This window comes from Puma concolor, chromosome B3 (assembly GCF_028749965.1).
Source record: "Puma concolor isolate L17-30 chromosome B3, mPumCon1.1.hap2, whole genome shotgun sequence".
Lineage (NCBI taxonomy): Eukaryota > Metazoa > Chordata > Mammalia > Carnivora > Felidae > Puma > Puma concolor.
In genome coordinates, this window is record NC_141672.1 from 77,204,555 (window position 1) to 77,227,761 (window position 23,207).

Consider the following 23,207-nt stretch of genomic DNA (forward strand, 5'->3'; position numbering starts at 1 on the left):
CAATCTGAAGGTGTCTTTAGGTCTAAAGTGGGTATCTTGTAAACAGAATATAGATGGGTCTTGTTTTCTTATCCATTCTGTTACCTTATGTCTTTTGATTGGAGCATTGAATCCATTGACATTTAGAGTGAGTACTGAAAGATATGAATTTATTGCCATTATGATGCTTGTAGAGTTGGAGTTTCTGGTGGTGTTCTCTGGTCTTTTCTAGTCTTTGTTGCTTTGGTCTTCATTTGTTTTTTTCCCCCCATCTTTTCTCCCCTCAGAGAGTCACCCTTAAAATTTCTTGCAGGGCTGGTTTAGTGGTCACAAACTACTTTAATTTTTGTTTGTCTGGGAAACTTTTATCTCTCCTTCTATGTTGAATGACAGCCTTGTTGGATAAAGAATTCGTGGCTGCATATTTTTCTGATTCAGCACATTGAATATATCCTGCCACTCCTTTCTGGCCTGCCAAGTTTCTGTGGATAGGTCTGCTGCAAACCTGATCTGTCTTTCCTTGTAGGTTAAGGACTTTTTTCCCCTTGCTGCTTTCATGATTCTCTCCTTGCCTGAGTATTTTGTGAATTTGACTATGATATGCCTTGTTGATGGTTGGTGTTTGTTGAATCTAATGGGAGTCCTCTGTGCTTCCTGGATTTTGATGTCTGTGTCCTTCCCCAGGTTAGGAAAGTTTTCCACTGTGATTTGCTGACATAACCTTTCTACCCCTATTTCTCTCTCTTCCTCTTGTGGGACCCCTATGATTCTGATGTTGTTTCTTTTTAATGAGTCACTGATTTCTCTAATTCTTAAATCATGCTCTTTTGCTTTAATTTCCCTCTTTTTTTCTGCTTCATTTTTCTCCCTAAATTTGTTCTCTATATCGCTGATTCTCTGTTCTGCCTCCGCCATCCTTGCCACCACACATCCATTCGAGATTGCAGCTCAGTTATAGCATTTTTAATTTCATCCTGAGTAGCTTTTACTTCTTTTATCTCCACAGAAAGGGATTCTAATCCATTTTCGACTCCAGCTAGTATTCTTATTATCGTGATTCTAAATTCTGGTTCAGACATCTTGCTTGTATCTCTGTTGGTTAAGTCCCTGGCTGTCATTTCTCTCTGCTCTTTCTTTTGGTGTGAATTCCTTTGTTTTATCATTTTGATGGGAGAAAAGGAAGTAATGAGGTAGAAAAAATTAAAATTAAAAAAATATTAAAATTAAAAACAAATACATACATACAAAATCGAATAAATGATGCTAGATCCTAGGTGTGTTTTGGCCTGGGTGTTGAAAGGGGCTTGATAATTAGAGAGAAATGGTAAAGAAAAAAAAAGAAGTCGTTTGAAAATTTGAAAAAATGAAAACACTGAAGTAGACTAAAATGAAATTTTGGAGGTAAAATAGAATTTGAAAATATTTACAGAAAAGTAAAAAATACAGTAGAAAAAAATTAAAATATTTTTAATAAAAATTGAAAATAAAAATGAATTTTTTCTCTTTTTATATTCAGGAAAAGAAAAAGGAAAAAGAGAAAAAATAAAAAGAAAATTGAATAGATGAACAGTCTAACAGACAGAAATACATTTGAAATTACTTTGTTTTCCGCTAGAAGTCAAACTGTGAAATGCTTTATATTCCATAAACTAAGCAGGTGGAGAGACTTGTGTTCCTGAGGAGGGAGGTTGGCCCAGTTGGGCAGGGTTTAGTGTAACGGCTCCGTTCTCCAGTAGATAGCACTGCTTAGCTTACTGGTGTGGATTCTTGAGGCGCTTGTAGGTGTGTATGCGCATGCGCGGAAGCGTTGACCATGGCGTCACCCAGTTACCCACTGTCTCCTATCAGACCTGATCTCCCCGATCAGCAATCGTGCACCTGTCCTTTGTCTTCAGCTTCCATCCACTCCAAGCTTTTACACAGTCCGCAACCCAGCCCCAGGCAGCACCTTCCTCCTGAATTTTGTTTTAGATGTGGCTGTTTTTCCTGAACGCTTACTTCTGAGGGACTGCGGTTTTGACCTGTTCTGCGCTTCTGCGGGAGGGTCTCACTGAGAAATGGTCGGTTGCCGGCCGCACCCAGGAATGTTTGCGGGACTGGGCTGCTGCTGATGCATAGAGACTGAGGCCTGGTGCCAGCCCACCCCAGAAAAAGTTCGTGAGATGGTGTAGCAGCAGCGTTTCAGGCATTATGGAAAATTACAACATGCATCTGGCACCAGGCTTCACCCTTAATGACCTTGTTCCAGCACCAGCGAATGTGGTTGTTCTCCCGGGTCCACTGGGGCCTTACCTTTGGGGGACCCACACAGCCTCTACCAGGTGTCCTCCTGGCAAGGCAACCGCCTTTCCACTTGTGGCCTGAAGAACCCTGGACTCCACTCTGCTCCTGGGGATTCACCCTTCCCACCAGAGCACCACCAGGTATCAAGCTGCAGAGTTCAGACTCTGTGTTCCCCCTGTTTATAGTCTTAGTGGAATTTAAACCCTCTCCTTTCTCCCTTTTTAGTTCAGTCCCTGCAGCTATTTTCAGTTTTCCACTTTCCCTCCAGTGGTTTTTTGGGGGTGCTTTTCCCGTATTCTCCCCCCATCTCCGTCGTCTCACCGCACACAAATGTGGCTCCCTGCCCTCTGTGGCTTCTTTCTCCCCAAATTCACTTCTTTGTGCTGTGTACCTGCTGAATTCTGTGGTTCAGGTTGTGCAGACTGTTGTGTTAATCCTCAGATCAGTTTTCTAGGTGTGCAGGACGGTTTAGTGTTGGTTTGGCTCTATTTCATGGACCCGAGAGACACAAAAAACTTCCATGCTCTTTCGCCATCTTGGCTCCTCTCCCAGTCTCCTACCATTTTCTTAAGAAGGCAGTTTGATGTTAGGAAGAAAGCACAAGTCTTGTATGATGACAATTATCATCAAAAGTGTCATTAAAATGTGGCTCAGTCAGTTAAGTGTCTGACTTCAGCTCAGGTCATGATATCACAGTTCCTGGGTTCTACCTCTGCATTGGACTCACTGCTGTTAGTGAAGAGCCCACTTGAGATCCTCTGCCCCCTCTCTCTCTGCCCCTCCCCTACTCATTTTCTCTCTCAAAAATAAAAGTTTCATTAAAATCCCTGATACTTTTAAGTTGTATGACCTCAAGCAAGGTGCTTTCACCTTCAGAGCCACCCTGGAGCATGCAGAGAACCTGTATTAGCTACTGAGGGTTCATTAGAGAGATCAAGTCTTCCAAACACTGCAACAGGCAAGGAACTGAATGAATGGGGGCCCAATCCAGGTTTCCTTGCCTCACAAGTTCTGTGACTATATGAGAAATAAAGCTATATATACAAATATCCCATTGTGTGATACAGTTAACATCGTAGCTATGAAAAAGTAAGCAAGACATAAGCTCTTTTAGGCAGCAACACTAAACTTATTGCCAGATCTGACATATTTTCACCCTTCAATGCTTATGAAAAAAAAAAAAAGAACTTTCTTTCAGATAGGATGATGGAACAGAGAGACATAACTAACAGGTACGTCCATTATTCTATGGAAAGTACAGTCTTTATGTCTGTCATGTCCAGATTCTCATCTTTGATTTAATTGAGAGATCATCAGGAGAAAGTCCATGCATATTTATCCACATATCTCCTGCACCTAGATCTGTGTTTGACACAGGGAAGACTTCCACACATACTTACTGAAGTCAATTTCCTCATCTCCCCATCCAGTTAGAGATCTGGTCTTTACCTCAAACTACACACAAACACACACACATACACACATACACAGGCACATGTGCACACACATGTGCACACACTACACTGAGTTCCCAGAGACATAAGCTTATTGGCCAGTTATCCTCATCCAGGCCCTGGGTATCTGGAGTATGGTAATTTCATGGTGATGGTGCCAGTGGAGAAAGGGAATGGAATTATTTATAAATCTATGATGATGAGAAAAATGGGGAAAGAAATGGAATTTGGTTTGAAGCTCAGAAAGTAAGTGGAGACTAAATCATAGTTATTTTTATGCCAATACCATACCATTTAAATTACTGTAGCTTTGTAATATATTTTGAAATCAGGAAGTGTGATACCTCCAGCTTTGTTCTTCTTGATCAAATTCGCTTTGGCCATTTGGAGGTCTTTTGTGGTTCCATATGAATTTCAGGATTTTTTTCCTCTGTGTCTATAAAAATTGTCTTTGGGATTTTGATAAAAATTGCATTGAAACTGTAGATTGATTTGGGTAATATGGACATTTTAACAATATTGATTCTTCTAATCCACAAACACAGAATGTCTTTCCATTTATTTGTTTATGCTTTAATTTCTATCATCAACATTTTATAGTTTTTAGTATATAAATCTTCTACCTCTTTGATTAGGTTTATTCCTAAGCATTTTATTCTCTTTAGTGCTATTATAAATGGGATTGTTTTCTTAATTTCCTTTTCAGATAGTTTGCTGTTGGTGTATAGAAATGCAAGTGATTTTTATATGTTGAATTTGTGTCCTGTGATTTTAAAGAATTTGTTTATTAGTTGTATCCATTGTGTGTGGGGGTGGGGGTGGGGGGGTGGTCTTCAGGGTTTGTTACATATCAGATCATGTCATTGGCAAACAGAAATAATTTTACTTTTCTTTTCCATATATCTGATAAGAGGTTAATTTCAAAAATATATAAGGAACTCCTATAACTCACTAGCAAAAAAATAATCCAATTTTAAAGTGGCAAAAGACTTGAATGTACATCTAACCAAAAAAGACATACAGATGGCCAACAAGTACATGAAAAGATGCTCAACATTATTAATCATCAGGAAATGCAAACAAAACCACTTACCACCTGTTAAAAGATATTGAGATATAACTTCACACCTCTTAGAATGACTCTTATCAAAAAGATAAGAGATAAACAGTGTGGTGAGGGTGTGGAGAAAAGAGAACGCTTCTGTACTGATGGTGGGAATGCAAATTATATAGCCACTGTGGAAAACAGTGTGGAGGCTCCTCTTCAAAAAATTAAAAATAGAATTACCATATTGTCCAGCAATTCTGCTTCTGGATATATATCCAAAAGAATTGGAGTCAAGATCCTAGAGAGATATCTGGACTCCCTGTTCGTTGTAGCATTATTTACAATAGCCAAGATATGGAAATGACCCAAATGTTCACCAACAGATGAATGAATAAAGAAAATGTTGTGTATACATATAATTGAATATTATTCAGCCTTAAAGAGGAAATCCTGCCACTTGTGACACTGTGAATGGACCTTTAAAACTTTGTAAGTGAAATAAATGAGCCACAGAGGGAAAATACTGTATGATTTCTTATATATGAAGTGTTTAAAATAGTCATATGTATAGAAGTAAATGAAAGGATGGTAGATGAGGGAGGGAAAATATGGGGAGTTGCTCAATGTGCATAAAGTTAGTCATACAAGATGAACAAGTTCAGAAATTTTCTGTATAACATAGTGCATACAGTTAACAGATACAGTGCACTTAAAATTTTGTTAAGAGGATAGATCTCTCAGGTTAAGTTTTATCTCAAAACAACAGTAACAACAACAAAGGGACACAAAGAAACTTTTGGATGTGGTGATGAATATGTTTATTACCTTGATAAATCACACCTTGATTGTGTGATGGTAACTTGATTATATACATTATGTCCACATGTACCAAATGATCTGCATTAATTATGTGCAGGTTTTTGTGAGCCAGTTATGCCTCAAAGCTGGAAAAAAATAAATTGTACTTATCATCCTGTAGAAACTGGCCTGTGGCAGTTTCTATAATTCTGATTATAGAATATGACGTATCGAACAGAAGTAAATCTTTAAGGCTGAGAGGGATAGTGTCTGGAGCATAGCATTTAGGTCAAGAGAGTTTCATTATAGACAAAAGGAGAAGAGATGCACTGAACATAAAATGGAAAGACCCAGGGAGTTTCTGGAGAATTTACTCTCTCCAGATAATTTTCAAAGGTGTGAAAAACACTCTCCCTTTTTTCTTTTGATTTTTCCTATCCTTTGGACTTGGAAGGTGGACTGAGCCACAGGCTACCTCTTGCCTCCTCTGAGGAGGCATTACCTACATAACCTTTGTAGGTAAATGTAAGAAATCCTACAGGGTAGGAATGGGGAAAATCTTACTTTGTTGGCATCAGGCCTCCAAATGGAGGCAAATAAAAGGAGTACTTATTTCCTTTTTTATTAAAAAAATTTAAAAACATTTATTTATTTTTGAGAGACAGAGAGAGACAGAGCATGAGTGGGGGAGGGGCAGAGAGAGAGGGAGACACAGAATCTGAAGCAGGCTCCAGGCTCTGAGCTGTCAGCACAGAGCCTGACATGGGGCTTGGGCCCATGAACCACAAGATCATGACCTGAGCTGAAGTTGGACTTCAGCTAACTTCAGCTAATGGACTGAGCTATCCAGGCACCCAAAGAAATACTTGTTTCCTAATGGAAGCTGGGTACCAAGGTTTTGGATAAGAAAAGACTAAGTCAGGGTTGAGGGGAGAATTTGCCTTCCAGGGATGGGTGGTGATTCACGTGGCCAGGCCAAGCTGCAGTCATGTGCTGGTGCTGGAGAGAACATCATCCTTAAGGGAAAAGGAAACCAAAGAAATTTGAAGTAATGAAGACAATGTGGAGAGTGGGACCTCTAGCAAGCAAGAGTTGAGGTGTAGTCTGTGGTTGTGGAGATGAGCATTAAAAAATAATAATAATAACAAACAAAACATGCTTGAATTTGTATCTTTGATGAGAATATTTTGCACATTGAGCCTTGATCTCTTCTTAAAAAAGAAAATGCAATAATAGGAGAGCACTTCTCTGCAGAGCACAATGAGATCAGCAACCTAGACTCCTCCCTTGTCTCTCTTTATTTTTGAGCAGGAAATGGCCAGCCTTATGGTGACCTGGGCTCCATGTTGCTGCTTGTCCAGCTGGACCTGCTCCTGGCTCCCTCTCCTCAGACCAGAGGGTACCCACAAATAGTTTGAGGACACAGGGATTTTCCTGGAGGTGAGGATTATTTGTGCCTGGGGTCAGCCTTCCTAGGTTCACCCATGCTGCTTCCCCCAGGCGATCATTCCTTCCCTCCAACCTTGCTCTTATGGTCTCTCCCCAAGCTCAACATTCCCATACTTTCTAAGAGACTACTACTTTTTTGAATTTATTTTTTAAAATTATTTGAGAGAGAGAGTGGGGAGAGGGGCAGAGGGGGAGAGAGAGAGAGAGAGAGAGAGAGAGAGAGAGAGAGAGAGAGAATTTTAAGCAGGTTCCACACTTACTGAGGAGCCTGACAAGGGACTCGATCCCATGATCCTGGGATCATTACCTGAGCTGAAATCAACAGTTGGACACTAAACCGTTGAGCCACCTAGGCATGCTGAGACTAATACTTTACACTGAATTTGGGTTTCTCAAAAAAGAAAAACAACCCAATAAAATTAAGTATGACTTCAAATACATCCCTCCTTCAAAGACTACAGATATCCCCAAGCCAAGGAAATACAAAACATCTGGCTTCCTGTTGGAATGAGGGGAATGAGGAAAATATAAGAGAAGAAAGAAAAAGTAAGATCTCAGAAAAATATTCTGCCTTGCATTTTTTTTTTAATTTTCTTACTGAAAAATTTCTGAGCACTGTCTCTGTGCTCTTCCCACCTAAGGACTCAGAATAGGGAGAATATGACATAATTGTATCCAGTCTGTAATTTCAAATTTACCTTGAGTTGCAACGTGAGATCCAGTTGCTGGGAACTGCAGCAGTTTCTGCAAAGGTAGAGGAGTTCATGCACTGTGCCCCTCAGCTGCTCTTTCTTAACCTCACCTAAACTTAAAGGAGGCTTTTGGTGTGTGTGTGTGTGTGTGTGTGTGTGTGTGTGTGTGTGTTACAGGGGAGGTGAGCTGAGAAAGAGAACTGGTTTTCTGATGATTGAGCATCTCTTCCTTAGTCTCAAAAATGTGGGGATGGGGAAGTTTCTGGCAACATTCCTGAGAGCCAAATTATTGCCTCAAATTAGAACTTACTGTGCTACAGGGGCACCTGGATGGCTCAGTTGGTGAAGCGTCTGACTACTCTTGATTTTGACTCAGGTCAGGGTCTCATGGGGTTGGAGCCCTGCATTGGGATCTGTGCTGACAGTGCCTCCTTGAGATTCTTCCTCTCTCTCTGCCCCTCCCTGCTTGTGCTCTCCCTGTGTCTCTCAAAATAAATTTAAAAAAAGTTACTGTGCTATAGACCTTTGCTAACAGATCTTGTTATTTGGGAAGATAATTCTATGCAAATATGGAATCATTTTAAAAGTGAACAACCTTAGAATGCATCTTTTTGTTCTCACTAATTGTGCATCATCACAAATTCAGATGCTCCTGGTTTCTCTGAGATAGAGCTCTGGAGACTCTATCAGGATCTCCTGTGTGAATATTCTCCAATAGTCTGAAAGTTTATTAAGTAAAACTATGTGAAGGTCCACTAATAATATCCAAGCCAGATTACGCCCAGATAATGATCTCTAGAATGTTCCAGTTCAGCACATATTGTTGAAAACAGAGAGACACACATGTGCTGTAATCAAATGTGAGTGAGCCATGTACTGAAATAGGCCAAGGGATATAGAATATCTGAAAGGGAGAAAAGGAGACAAGATGAGGAAAGAAGGAGGGAGGGAGGATATAAGAGGGTATGAGCAAAGACTCCATGAGAAGATAAAGCTCCCAGTGTGAGAGACACTTTCTCCCATAATGCCTGTGGTCTTGCTGTGCATGGAGGCAGATGAGTGGCCATATCTAGTGAGTCCACGAGGCTGGAGGCTCCCTGGGACTGGGGTGTGTCTTTGAATCCTTATTACCTGGTACAGAGTCCATGCTGAGAAATGTTTGATTGATGAATGGTGGGACATATTTTCATCTGACTCAGTACACTGAGTGTGCGAAACATCAATAAGTATATAAACCAGAATATTCTACCAATTATATGTGATACTAATTTCTGTTCTATATCTCACTGATTGTTTGGGTTTCCTGTTTTTAACTCTAGTTGTCTTCTAGGACTGGCACCAGGACCAGAACCCTAGAGATTCAAATCTCTTACCAGTGCTCTCCTGTCAAGAGCTGCCTCCTTAGTTCCAGACCCTTGAGCTGGTGGCAGAAGCCTTCTTTCAGCAGGCTATTCACGGTAAATATTACCACAGTTCCCACCTGACTTATAGAGTCAGGTAGTGCTTGAAACCTGTCCTCCCACTGGGATGGTTCTTCTAGAATTTTTTTTTTTGTTTGTTTCTTTATTTTGAGGGAAAGAGAGCATGTGTGGGGGGCTAGGGGGGGAGAGAGAGAGAGAGCGAGAGAGAGCAAGAGATTGAAAATCCCAAGCAGACTCCACTCTGTCAGCACAGAGCCTGACGGGGGGCTGGATCTCACCAACCATGAGATCATGACCTGAGCTGAAACCAAGAGTTGGATGCCTAGCCGACTGAGGCACCCAGATGCCCCTGGTTCTTTTAGAATTCTGACATCAGCCTGAATCAACAGGGCATTTTACTTTGCACTCTGGCCACTCTCCTTGGGAGTCAGCTCTTTAGCCAGTTCAGTATATCCTGACAAGAACCACCTTGTTTTTTTACTCAGTGGACTATCTCAGGGGTTTCCATGTGACCAGTAGTCAAGTGGGGACATGATTTAAGGGAAGTTGGAAAATGCATTTGTGAGTATCTTAGGTATCCTAATGAATTCTCTGAAAACTGGCGGTGTGATGGAATGTTTAATCCCACCGCACACTAATGCATAACAACTATGGTTAAGAAGGCTTTGCAAAAGGCTACCTAGACAGTCAACCATCCAGGAGGGTTAAAACCAATAGCACCTATTGGTTTGCATTTCATTTCTTTTCCTATGTAGTGAACTTCAAAGGTCTTTAATTCCCTGTTATCTCAGAAGATTAGTATTGTGGGAACAGAAGGTTCCACCAGGTCCTCTATGGAGAGAGAAAAGGATTAGGTAAGTTTTTCTAATTCACATTAGTCAATAGTTATGGGTTAAGGCTTTAAAAAGAATAATTAAAATGTCAGTAAGGCCATTCAGAGGAGGTAAAAGTAAATAAAACCTTTTCTCCCTTTGACTTTCATTTCTTTTCCTTTTTGTTCTCCTGATAATGGTTTAAAGACCACTAATCCTCTTATATCTTAGAGGAATACTATTGCAGAAACACTGGTAGTACTGGATGCTCTGTTGAGGAGAAAGAGTAGGTCGTCTGTGTTTAGAAAAGTTTAAAAAGTCTGCTGCGGCGCCTGGATGGCTCAGTAGGCTGAGCATCTGATTCTTGGTTTCGGCTCAGGTTATGATCCCAGGGTGGTAGAATCGAGCTGTGTGTTGAGCCCCACACTGAGTTTGGAGCCTGTTTGGGATTCTCTCTCCCCCTCTGCTCCTCTCACCCACTCATTCTCTCCTATAAAATAAAATAAAATAAAATAAAATAAAATAAAATAAAATAAAAAATTTAAAAGTCTGCTTATCATGGTTGGTTCTAAGATATTTACAATGTGTGTTAGAACATGGAAAGGTCTGTTATAAATTCAGTATAACTTTATTTTGTTCTTTGTCTCTAACTGTTTAGGCCTTGGAACCCCTTTTCCCCATGGTTTCTGATAAACTTTGGAAAATGCTTTTGATTTATTTCATGATCCCCTTTGGGTGCTGAGATTCTCCCCATGTTTGCTCTTCAGTGTCAATGTAATCTTGGTATCACACTAGGCAACAAACCTGAACAATAGGAAGGTTACACAGTTCTGAACAGAATTTATGGTGCCAATAAATTACAAGGGCCTTGTCAGGTAGAAGCTTTCAAATACCAATGGAAAGAGCATACCATTTACTTTGATGGCCCGAGGGCCCGCAAAAATAACATAAAGAAACTCTTCTAGTCCTCCTTCTCCAGGATAAGCAGGAAAGCTTATATCCTACTCTTCTCCATGCTTCTTCTGATATGAGAATTGTTGGAATGAGAATAGTCTGAACTGAGAGGGGCTTTGTGAAAGAAGTTGCAGAATGAAGAAGTTAGCCCATGTGGAATTTTGTGAAGCCTTTCTTCCTTGATGTACATCTATTCCCTGATGCTGGTGAGCATTTCAGGTCCAGAAAGCCTCTCCTTAAGATTCCATAGCGTCATGGGTCTCTATATGCAGACGTGAGCAATCCAGGGAGGACCCTGGGATGGTGTTCCCTGAATAGCAGAGCTTGATGCATAAAAATTATTAAACAAATATTATTTTAAAATTTTAATCAGTTACTTGGAACTTAACAATTTAAAACATAATTCTAGGGGCGCCTGGGTGTCTCTGTCAGTTAAACATCCAACTTCGGCTCTGGACATGATCTCATGGTCCATGAGTTTGAGCCCCACATTGGACTCTGTGCTCAGATTCTGTCTCCCTCTCTCTCTGCCCCTCCCCTGCTTCGTTCTCTCTCTTTCTCCCTCTCAAAATAATTAAACATTTAGAAATTTTATTTTATTTTATTTTTATTTTTTAATATATGAAATTTATTGTCAAATTGGTTTCCATACAACACCCAGTGCTCATCCCAAAAGATGCCCTCTTCAATAGCCATCACCCACTCTCTCCTCCCTCCCACCCCCCATCACCCTCAGTTTCTTCTCAGTTTTTAAGAGTCTCTTATGCTTTGGCTCTCTCCCACTCTCACCTCTTTTTTTTTTTTTTTCCTTCCCCTCCCCCATGGGTTCCTGTTAAGTTTCTCAGAGAGCCTGGGCACAGCCCCTGGCGCACTGCGCCCCTGAAGTCTTCCCCGTGAGACCCCAGATCTTTCCTGGACGCTCTTCCCACTGGGCCCTGAAGGGAGGCAGGGGTCCGGGTCTCATCTAACGGGTGCTCCTCAGAGCCAGGGGCTTCCGTGGTCCCCCACCCGGTCCCCGAGGGACGGCTGGCACCCTGAAGCAACCGTGGGAGGGGGTGCGGACCCGGCAGAGGTGCCATGTACCAGACCGACTTTGGCCGTGGGCTGGCCCAGCTGGACACAGACACCCCGGCCTATGCTTGGCGGTTACAACAGGAGGATGCAGGGTGTGATAGACTGCCCGCCCCGCGAACACGGTGGGCACAGGGGCCCTGGTCTCCGTGCACCTGCCAGAACCGGGTCATCTCTGCTCTGAAAGCTGCAGGTTAAAAACGTGTCAGTGTGAAAATCAATCAATCACTCACTCACTCAGTCCCCCACTTCCAAGGATAGTCTGTTTATTCCTACCACAGGTCTTTTCAATGCAAAAGCCAACTATTCCTCTTTGCAGCCTGGGCCCACCAATTAATGACAATTTGAAAGAAAATTTGGTTTAATGTTTATTTATTTATTTTTGAGGGAAGGGGTAAGGGCGGGGGGGGGGGGGGAGAGAATACCAAGCAAGCCCTGTGCTGTCAGCGCAGAGCCTGAGATCATGACCTGAGCCTAAATCAAGAGTCCGAAACTTAACCAACTGAGCCACCCAGGCACCCCAGAAAAGTTGGTTTAAAACTAGGATGATTACATTTTGCAAAACACCTGACCAGTTCTCTACAAAATTATCATGGTCCTCAAAAACAAGGATAGTTTGAAAGACTGTCATAGTCAAGAGGAGCCTAAGGACACATGACAACTAAATATAAAGTGGTGTCTTGGATGGGACCCTGGAACAGAACAAGAACATTGGTAAAATCTAAGGAAATCTGAATGAAGTATGGATTTCAGTTAAATAAAAAACAAAGAAGCAAAAAACAAAAAAACAACTAAAACACTCCCCAGCTTTACTCTGTCCTTGATAGTGAACACTCTGAGACTCCCACATGGTGAAGTCCTTTGATTAAAACAGTAGCTGGAACATGACATGAATGGACTTTTAGACTTTTAGACACTGAGCTGCAGCCTGCATTGCAATCTTGGCTAACGGCCGTTTATCAACTGTTGTTAGTTAACTGTTGTTAGGAGGGTGCTATACAATATGACCACAAGAGGGGAAAAAAGAACATTTCTGCCTATGTGGTAAAAACTGGGGCCATAGGCTGTTATATTGCTCAATATTTCCCTTAGAAGGTTTGTGTGAGAAATCTCCCTCCTGTGGGTTTTTTGTTTTGTTTTGTTATAAAGAAAGGAAAAATTTGAGTGGGTCAGGAATTCAAATAGAACACAGTGAGGGCAGCTTGTCTCTGCTCCAATGTCTGAGGCCACAGCTGGAGGACTCAAAGATTAAGAGCAGGAATCACCTGAAGGCGTGTTCACCACACATGATGAGTGGTTGATAGTGGCTGAGACATTAGCTGGGCCTGTTGGCTGAAATATCTGTACCAGGCTTCTCTGGGTGGCATGAGCTTCTCTATAGCATGGAGATTGTGTCCCAAGACAGAGAAGGACAATGCAGCTGAAGCTGTATCACCTCTTATGACTTGGCCGTGGACATCATGCAGTGCTACTTTGTGTTCTATTTATTAGAAGTGAGTTCCAGGGTCCCTGGGTGGCTTAGGCATTGAGCATCTTATTTTGAATCAGGTCCTGATCTCGTGGTGGTTCATGACTTCAAGCCCCATATGGGGCTCTCTGCTGTCATTGCGGAACCTGCTTCAAATTCTCTGTCTCTCCTCTGTCTCTGCACCTCCCCCACTTGCGCTCTTTCTCTCAAAAATAAACATTAAAAAAATAAAATAGAAGTGAGTTCCTAAAACTAACCCATACTCAGGGAAAGGAAACACAGACCATACCTTTTAATAAAGGAGAATCAACATCGCACTACAAGAAGAGCATGTAGAATGGGATATGTTGGTGTGGACATCTTTGGAAAATGCAATATGCTACGATCGGTTTGAAGAAAATATGGCAATATTCAGTAAAATTGAAAATATACATATGGCTTGACAATTCCACATCTAAATCTACGTTGGTAAAAATTTTCTACATATTCATCAACAGAAGATTGAGATTCTATAGGTTGCCTTTTAGTTTCGTTGATTTTTTCCTTTGCTGTGCAGAAGACTTTTATCTTGATCAAGTCCCAGTAGTTCATATTTGCTTTTGTTTCCATTTGTTCTGGAGACGTGTCTAGTAAGAAGTTGCTTCAGCTGAGGTCAAAGAGGTTACCGCCTCTGTTCTCCTCTATGATTTTTACAGTTTCCTATCTCACATATAGGTCTTTCATCCATTTTGAATTTATTTTTGTGTATGGTGTAAGAAAGTGGTCCAGTTTCATTCTGCATGTTGCTGTCCAGTTTTCCGAACACCATTTGTTGAAGAGACTGTCTTTGTTTTTTTCATTGGACATTCTTTCATGCTTAGTTGAAGACTAGTTGACCATATAGTTGTGGGTCCATTTCTGGGTTTTCTATTCTATTCCATTGATCTATGTGTCTATTTTTACAGCAGTAACATACTGTCCTGATGACTACAGGTTTGTAATACATCTTGAAGTCCAGAATTGTGATGCCTCCAGGTTTGCTTTTCTTTTTCAGGATTGCTTTGGTTATTTGGGGTCCTTTGTGGCTCCATACAAATTGTAGGATTGTTTGTTCTACCTCTGTAAAAAATGCTGGTGTTCATTTGCAATTATGTGAATGGAACTAGAGGGTATTATGCTAAGTGAAATTAGTCAGAGTAACACAAATATCAAATGACTTCACTCATATGAGAACTTTAAGACACAAAACAGATGAACATAAAGGAAGAGATGCAAAAATAATATAAAAACAGGGAAGGGGACAAAAACATAAGAGACTCTTAAATATGGAGAACAAACAGAGGGTTACTGGGGGGGGGGGGTTGTGGGAGGGGGGATGGGCTAAATGGGTAAGTGGCATTAATCTACTCCTGAAATTACTGTTGCACTGTATGCTAACTAACTTGGATGTATATTAAAAAAATAAATTAAAAAATGTTGGTGTTATTTTGATAGGGATTGCATTAAATGTGTAGATTGCTTTGGGTAGTACAGAGATTTTAACAATGTTTGTTCTTCCAATCCATGAGCATGGAATGCGTTTCCATTTCTTTGTGTCCTCTTCAATTTCTTTCATAAAGGTTTTATAGTTTTCAGAGTACACGGATCTTTTACTTCTTTGGTTAAATTTATCCCTAAGTATTTTATTGTTTTTGATGCAATTGTAAATGGGATCAATTACTTGATTTCTTTTCTGCTGCTTCATCATTGTTGTATAGAAAGACAACAGATTTCTGTATGTTTATTTTATATCCTGTGACTTTGCGTAATTTGTGTATTAGTTCTAGCAATTTTTTGGTGGGGTCTTTTGGGTTTTCTACATAGAGTATCATGTCATCTGCAAATAGTGAAGGTTTGACTTCTTCCTTGATGATTTGGATGCCTTTTATTTCTTTTTGTTGTCTGATTGCTGAGGCTAGGACTTTCAGTACAATGTTAAATAACAATGAGACTGGATTTCCCTGTCTTGTTCCTGACTGTAGAGAAAAAGCTCTCAGTTTTTCCTCATTGAGGACGATATTAGCTGTAGGTCTTTTGTATATGGACTTTATGATATTGAGGTATGTTGCCTCTATCCCTACTTTTTTGAGGATTTTTATCAAGAATGGATGCTGTATTTTGTCAAATGCTATTTCTGCATCTATTGAGAGTGTCATATGGTTCTTATCCTTTCTTTCATTAATGTGGTGTATCATATTGGTTGATTTGCAAATATGGAGCCACCTTTTCAGCCCAGGAATAAATCCCACTTGATTGTGGTGACTAATTTTTTAATATGCTGTTGGATTTGATTTGCTTGTATCTTGTTGCCAATTTTTGCACCCATGTTAATCAGGGATGTTGGCCTATAATTCTGCTTTGTCTGGCTTTGGAATCAAGATAATGCTGGCCTTGTAAAATGAGTTTGGAAGTTTTCTTTCCATTTCTATTTTTTAGAAAAGTTTGAGAAGAATAGATATTAACTCTTTATTTTTAAACATTTATTTATTTATTTAAAGAGAGTATGAGTGGGGGAGGGGCAGAGAGAGAGTCCCCAAGCAGACTCTGTGCTGTCAGCACAGCCCAGTGTGGGGCTTGATCCCATGAACTGTGAGATCATGACCTGAGCCAAAATCAAGAGTCAGATGCTTAATTGACTGAGCCACCCAGATGCCTCTGTTTCTTCTTTAAAGGTCTGGTAGAATTCTCCTGGGAAGCCATCTGGCCCTGGACTTTTGTTTGTTGGGAGATTTTTGATTGCTGATTCAGTTTGTTTCCTGGTTATGTGTCTCTTCAATTTTAAGTTTCTTCCTGTTTCAGTTTTGGTAATTTTTATGTTTCTTGGAAGTTATCCCTTTTTTCCAGATTGCCGAGTTTGTTGGCATATAATTTTTCATAATATTCTCTTATAATTCTTACTTTTTCTGTTGTGTTGGTTGTCATCTGTCTTCTTTCATTTGTGATTTTATTTATTTGGGTCCTTTTTCTTTTCTTTTTGCTAAGTATGGCTAGAGGTTTATCAATTTTATTAATTCTTTCAAAGAACCGGTTCTTAGTTTCATTGATCTGTTCTTCTGTTTTTGTTGTTGTTGTTGTTCCTGTTGTTTCTATATCATTTATATCTACTCTATTCTTTATTATTTCCCTTCTTCTGCTGGCTTTAGGCTTCATTTGCTTATCCTTTTCAATCTCCTTTAGGTGTAAGGTTAGGCTGTGTATTGAGACATGTCTTGCTTCTTGATACAGGCCTGTATTGCTATATACTTCCCTCTTAGGACCACCTTTGGGGCATCCCAAAGGTTTTGGACTGTCCTGTTTTCATTTTCATTTGCCTTCCATTTATTTATTTATTTCTTCTTTAATTTTCTGGTTAATCCATTCATTCTTCAGAAGGAGGTTCTTTAACTTCCATGTATTTGTGGTCTTTCCAAATTTTTTCTTGTGGTTGACTTCAAGTTTCATAGTATTGTGGTCTGAAAATATGCATGGCATGATCTCAATCTTTTTGTACTTGTTGAGGCCTGATTTGTGACCCAGTATGTGGTCTATGCTGGAGAATGTTCCACGTGCACTTGAAAAGAATATGTATTCTGCTTCTTTAGGATGAAATGTTTTGAATGGATCTGCTGAGTCCATGTGGTCCAGGGTGTCATTCAAAGCCATTGTTTCCTTCTTGATTTTCTGCTTAGATGACTTGTCGGTTGCTCTAAGTGGGGGTGTTGAAGTCCCCTACTATTATTGTATTATTATCAATGAGTTTCGGTATGTTTGTGATTAATTGATTTATATATTTGGGTGTTCAAGTTAGGGGCATAAATATTTACAGTTGTTAGATCTTCTTGATGGATATATCCCTTAATTATGATGTAGTACCCTTCTTCATCTCCTATTACAGTCATCAGTTTAAAATCTAGTTCATCTGGGGGCACCTGGGCAGCTCAGTCAGTTAAGTGTCCAACTCCTGGGCCTCTGTCCTCCTTCCCCAGAGGAGAACCACTGAGTCGACTAGGCAGAGATGGTGTGTGATGGGGTTTTGGAATGGTGGTGGGGTCTAGAGCCCACAGCCAAGAAAGGATTCTTGAGAGATCTTTGGTGCAAAACGGTGATTTTATTAAAGCACAGGGACAAGACCCGTGGGCAGGAAGAGCCACCCCGGGACCATGAGGAGAGACTGATTATATACTTAGTAGTTGGGGGAGGTAAAGTCAAAGGGAAGTTTCCAAAGTGATTTTCATATGCTAAAGAAGACTCACAGGATATTGGAGGCTTAGCTGCTGTCAGGCTAAAGTTGTTTTTCTCTCTAGCAAAGCTTTAACATTAAGACAGTAGGGAGTTCCGGGAGAAATTTTCTACTCTGCTTGCTTCCAGTATCTGTCAATGGGCTGCAGGTCATAAGGAAATATGATTTTATCTCCATTTCCTTCTGCCTTTATTTCCCACATCAGGGTGGACTTCTAAAACTTCAAACTTTGAGATCTGCTGCTTATAAAAACTTGCAATAGTCAGCCCTTCTCCTTTTCTCAGCCAATGGTTTTGGGGAAGAGTTTTTCGTATGCAATTCCCTATGTGCTACTTTCACTCTTTCTCTCTTGCTTCCTTCTCCATGATCAGGGGTCCCTCCCCTCTGCAGCAGCCTTGATTATTTTCTCCCCCAAATCAACTCTTTGCAGCTCCTAACTACCACTATGTGGCCATTTTTCTCCCTCTGAATGTGCAGTTTGTTCTCTCAGTCCTCAGATTGATTTCTTGGGTGTTCAGAATGAGTTGATCTTTATCTGGCTATGTTGAAGGGACAAGACAAGCATAGGTCCCCCACTACTGTGCCATCTTAACTCCTACTTCCTAAATTTTTTTCTAAGTTTTACTACTTTTTGGACCATTGTATAATGCTATCAGGTCATTTTAGCTGATTTAGGGATATACCTAAATGAGTATCTGATTTAGTCAATTATCTTGACTCTCCCAGAATACATTATTGAATGCAAAAAATAGCACAAATCTGAGAGACTCCACCATCTAGTCCATTTGTTTAGAACTAACACCTTTCATCATAAGAGATTTTCCCAAAGTTATCCTCATTCTTACTCCCTCCTACAATTTCTTCAATCTATGAGTTCCCTTTAATGTATAAATAACTATAGTTGAGTAACAGTGAGTAACTGAGTGGTTTGAGTAAAGGAAATTCAGTCTTTTCTTTCTCCAAGAATCTGTGGAATTGTCCAGGTAATGTTTATGATGAGGGACTATGAGGCAAGCTGAGGACAAAGCACAAGCTAGCACCCCTCCTCCCCACCAGTGGGATATGTATGATATTCCTCAGCCACTCCTGGCTTCCCAAGAGCAAAAGGAAAGGAAAGGAAACAAGTGGTTGACTGATAGAGATCACAGTCATGCAGGACATATCTCTATCAGTTTACAATCAATAGCCTAATCTATCAGTTTACAATCAATAGCCTAATCTCCCGAAAACTATGGATTCACTTTCCTGGAGGACCTATTATCACCCTCCCCTCCATAGTGATGTGGGGAATAAAGGCAAGAAGGAAATGGCAGGTAGAATTAAATGTCCTTTTAACCTGAGCTCATTGACAAATACTTGAGGCAAATACAGAGCATAATATTTTTCCACGAACCCCCTACCATCCTAATGATAATGCCTCCTAGAGGAAAAAACAACCTGAACTTGACAATAGCAAGGACTCAGGTATCCCTGGAGTCATCTTTAGCATATCAGAGTCCTTCTGGAGGCCTGCCTTTTGCCATTACCTCCCCCAACTCTGTAGTATATAACCAGGCACTCTTCACAACCCCAGTGCAGCTCTTTCTGCCCCTGGGTCCTGTCCTTGTGCTTTAATAAAATCAACTTTTTGCACCAAAGACATCTTTAAGAATTATTTCTTGGCTGTCAAGAAATACAGTATTTCTTGGCTGTCAGCTCCGAACCCCCACCACCATTCCCAAACCCCATCATTTATATTGTACATAAGTCCATTCTGATTCCCGATTAGGTCAACGCAGGCCATCTGAAGATCCCTTTCCCTGAGGATGATGCTACTTTCTTACACTGGTTTACATCAAGCACGAACACAGGTCCTTCTGTCCACTCCCCACAGACTTTACTTGAAGACTGAAACTATACGATGTAAATACAACACTGCTTAAAGATGAATACTATTGAAAGCTGCTCTACACTGGGTGTTGTATGGAAACAAATTTGACAATAAATTTCATATATTGGGAAAAAAAAAAAAAGAAAGCTGCTCTAAATTGGAGGACTGAAATCCTCTCAGAATTTCCCCTATGGGTACCCACCTTCTCAGACGCCAAGTTGTCCTGCCTTCATTTCTCTTCCCACTGAGAAGGGCCTTAAATATTTAGCACCCTTGGAATCCATGCTCCTGTAACCTGAAACTTCATATTTCAGTCTTTGTTTCAAAGATATGATATAAATATGTGGCATAAAGGAAAGTGAGCCCAATTAGCACACCTGTTAAAGGAATAGCTTGGTTTGGAAAGAACCATTCTGCAGTACTGGTAATTGACAGACTTGAAACTATTTCAATATGTGGCCTTTCTAATATGCATTGTGTTTGGCTGCTACTCAAAGTCAGATCAGTCTACAAAACACTTTGACTTACACTGGCCTGCTAGCCCAATGAGTCTAGTAGTTGACAAGGAAACTGAAGGGTATGATGTGTAGCAGAATATGCCACCCCAAAATGTGACTCTTTGGCATAAGAATTATTTTAGGCTGCTCATTTTGAGACACAGGAGAAATTCTGAAAGCAGAGTAGAGGTTACCCTTTCATAGAGCAAATTTACATGAGAAAGGGGTCCTGTACGTGGAAGTGAGCTATAATAGAGATTGGTTTTTCATCTGAGTGGCTCATCTGCATGGCAGGGCAAATTTTGTTTACCAAACATTTCTTCTTCTTACCTTGCTATGAATTGCCTTCCCCCCACCCCTCCCCTCTTAAAATCCTTGACCCCTATCCTTTCCTTAGCCCAGGATGGTACATAAGCCTCAGCTGGCTGGCTGCTTTTGAGTATCTCATATTTTTGTGGGGCTCCCATATGTATGTACGTAATTTAGATGGTTTTTGTCTCACTAATCTGCCTTTTTATTATGGGATAGGGAGGGTCTCAGTCAAGAATCTAGGAGGATAGAGGGAAAATTATTCTTCCTCCCCTACATCTAAGACCTAATTTCTTAATCCAGCCTAATTCTTAACCCTAGTCCTTCAATTTCTAAATCCACTACCTGTTCCAAAACGCCATTATTTCTGTGATATTTCAGGATTTACATAAGGCTTTTTTTTAGTTTCCCACTGCTTTTTTTTCTTAAATTTATGTTTTCTCTTCATTGATTCCAAGAGATTGGGAGAATTGGGGGCACCTGGGTAGCTCAGTCGGTTGAGTGTCTTGATTTCAGCTCAGGTCATGATATCATGGTTCATGAGATTGAGCCCTCATAGGGCTCTGCGCTAATGACACAGAGCCTGTTTGGGATTCTCTCTCTTCCCCTCTCTCAGCCCCTCCCCTGCTAGTATTCTTTCTCTCAAAATAAATAAATAATCATTTAAAAAATAGTTTTTTTTAAAAATGATAATGGGAGAATTGACTCTAAGCCTATACTACTTACTACTACTACCTATATTTAAAACATTATCTGATGAAATATAGAAACCAATAGTAAATATCTACGATGCGTCAGTTGTCAGTGTTAGAATCTGTGTGTGAAAGTGCTGTCAAAACAGTCTATGAGGCATCCATGCTACCTACAGATAAACATAGACAATGGTTTTAAGGGAAATATGTAAAATCTATGAACAGAGTTTGAAGGGATAGAGAACTTTCTTGCTCCAAAGTCCCAAAGACACAGTGGTGAGAGAAGTGGCAGAGGCCCAAGGTTGCTTAATAACCTCTAAGGTTGCCTAAGACCCAAATAGTTCTGAGAATGCTGGCAAATGCAAGTCTAGATGGCTCCAGAGTGGCAATGATGTACAGGGGCCCCAAACACACATACTCATAGTCGTTACAATGCAAAAGAAAGTGGTTTTATTGCTGTGAACACAGTGCACCAAAGCTTGGCAGAAGTTCCAAGATTAAAAATATGGAAGCCTGTGTCTTTCTTTGCCCTCTTCCCTATTGCCTTCCTTCAAAACACACAGAGCTCCCAAAGCAGAAAAGAATCCCATGTCTCTTTGTCCCCAGCGCTGGTCTTGCATCCTTGGCATGTGAATCCCCCCCCCCCCCCCCCCGCCAGTACCCTCCTCCTTTCTTCTATGGGAACCATGGAAATCAACAAAGGAAAAGAAATAGCAGAGGAGATCATAAGAAAACCTGTGCTGAATGACAGGGAAAGTGATGGAAACTTCAAATAACCTTATCTAAGTGTACAGGAACCCACCGATAGCGAGGGTCGCCCTGCTGAGGGGGATCACAGGCAATAATGTAGAATTTGAACAGGGGAGTATCTTTGTACTTGCAGTTTGGATACTTCCCTGAAGTAAGTGTGCAGTCAGTCATATTTACACGCTGTGGACTCTGGTGGCAGTTATTCATCCCATTTTTGCAGGTCACGTTGGACAAAAGACAGGTATTAGACACGTTCTTGAAGGAGTCATGCAGAAAGGTGTTGTGAACCTTACAGTTCCGAGTATAATTATTGACACCATTCATTTCCGTGTTGCAGCTGACAGGGCTTGACCTTACATGCTGAATTTCAAACCACTGGGCCCTGGTGAGGAATTGACGCCAAGCACAAAGTGGACGCACTGGCCCCCATAAAGCCAGCAGCAGCAGGAGGAGAGGAAAGCGTCCCAGAAGATCCAGTCTCATCTTTTCTCTGTAAGAAGAGAGAAAAAAATGAGGTAGTGATAGTAGTAGAAGCAATAAGAGCAAAATTATTATTCACAACCATTTAGATTTTTATTGTGCCTTTTAAGATGGTCATTGGTCTTTCCTTTTTCTTTTTTTTTTTTAGCTATCTTCTTCCTCACTTGAGTCTCACAATCCTATGAAGAGACTGAAGCCCAGTGAGGAGGAATATAAGGTAAGATGTCTTTTCCTCTGATTGGCAGATCATTTTCTTCTCTTTTTCCTATACTTATGCTTACAGAACATTGTTTCTTCCCTCCACCCTCCTGGAATATTTGTCCTCCATCTATTTGACGCAGACCTTCCAGCCATCTTCACCGCTCTACTCCCCAGCTCCCAGGCTTCTCTCCTTACCAGGTCTCCGTGTTGGGGCTCCCGCTGAGAACAGAAGCAGTGGTTAGTCCCAGACTCAGAGGCTTTTGTCTGCTGTTCCCCTCCCAGGTATGCCAGAGCCTCCTGTCCACCTGGGTGCAGCAGGGGACTGATGGGTTCTGGGCCCTAGGAAAGAGAAACCTAGGACTTGAAAGGTGAACTTCTTACGCACAGTGTGGATGAAACCCAGACTCTCAAACTCACTGTTTAAAATCAGTATCACTGCAGACACAGGAGGAGTAAGCCCTATTTAAACAAACAACGTGACTCAAAGAACTTTTGAGGAACTGATGACTTCCTGATATGGGTTGAGTGTTTCCTTCCTGATCTGAAGCTTCAGCGTTTTGAAGCTCTATGATTTCAGTTCTTTAGGACAAAGCACACCATGTAAATTTGATATAATAATTGTCATGTACTTGATAATGTTGTGAATTCCAACAACAGACATGAATGAATTATTTATTTATGTGTATGTTTATTGGGGGCTAGATAATGGCTACTTAGATTCAGGAGCTCATGATTTAATGAA

General features: G+C 40.7%; 1 protein-coding gene and 1 long non-coding RNA gene across 3 annotated transcripts; one reads left to right on the plus strand and one right to left on the minus strand.

Moving 5' to 3' along the window:
• The first annotated feature begins 4,619 nt into the window (after positions 1-4,619).
• Positions 4,620-10,474, plus strand: LOC147580120 (uncharacterized). Of its 2 annotated transcripts, XR_015252546.1 has the most exons (3): positions 4,620-7,002; positions 9,034-9,160; positions 9,880-10,474. It is a non-coding gene; the product is annotated as an uncharacterized LOC147580120 (long non-coding RNA). The 2 variants fall into 2 exon arrangements; XR_015252545.1 differs by having other exon boundaries at positions 4,620-9,160.
• Positions 10,475-21,461: 10,987 nt separating this feature from the next.
• LOC112855183 (ribonuclease K6-like) lies at positions 21,462-22,928 on the minus strand. Its single transcript, XM_025918734.2, has 2 exons — positions 22,661-22,928; positions 21,462-22,274 (listed from the first exon to the last, which is right to left on the minus strand). The coding sequence occupies exon 2, from the start codon at positions 22,265-22,267 to the stop codon at positions 21,803-21,805; it is 465 nt and encodes a 154-aa protein (XP_025774519.1). The 5' UTR covers positions 22,268-22,274; positions 22,661-22,928; the 3' UTR covers positions 21,462-21,802.
• Between the last annotated feature and the right edge of the window lie 279 nt (positions 22,929-23,207).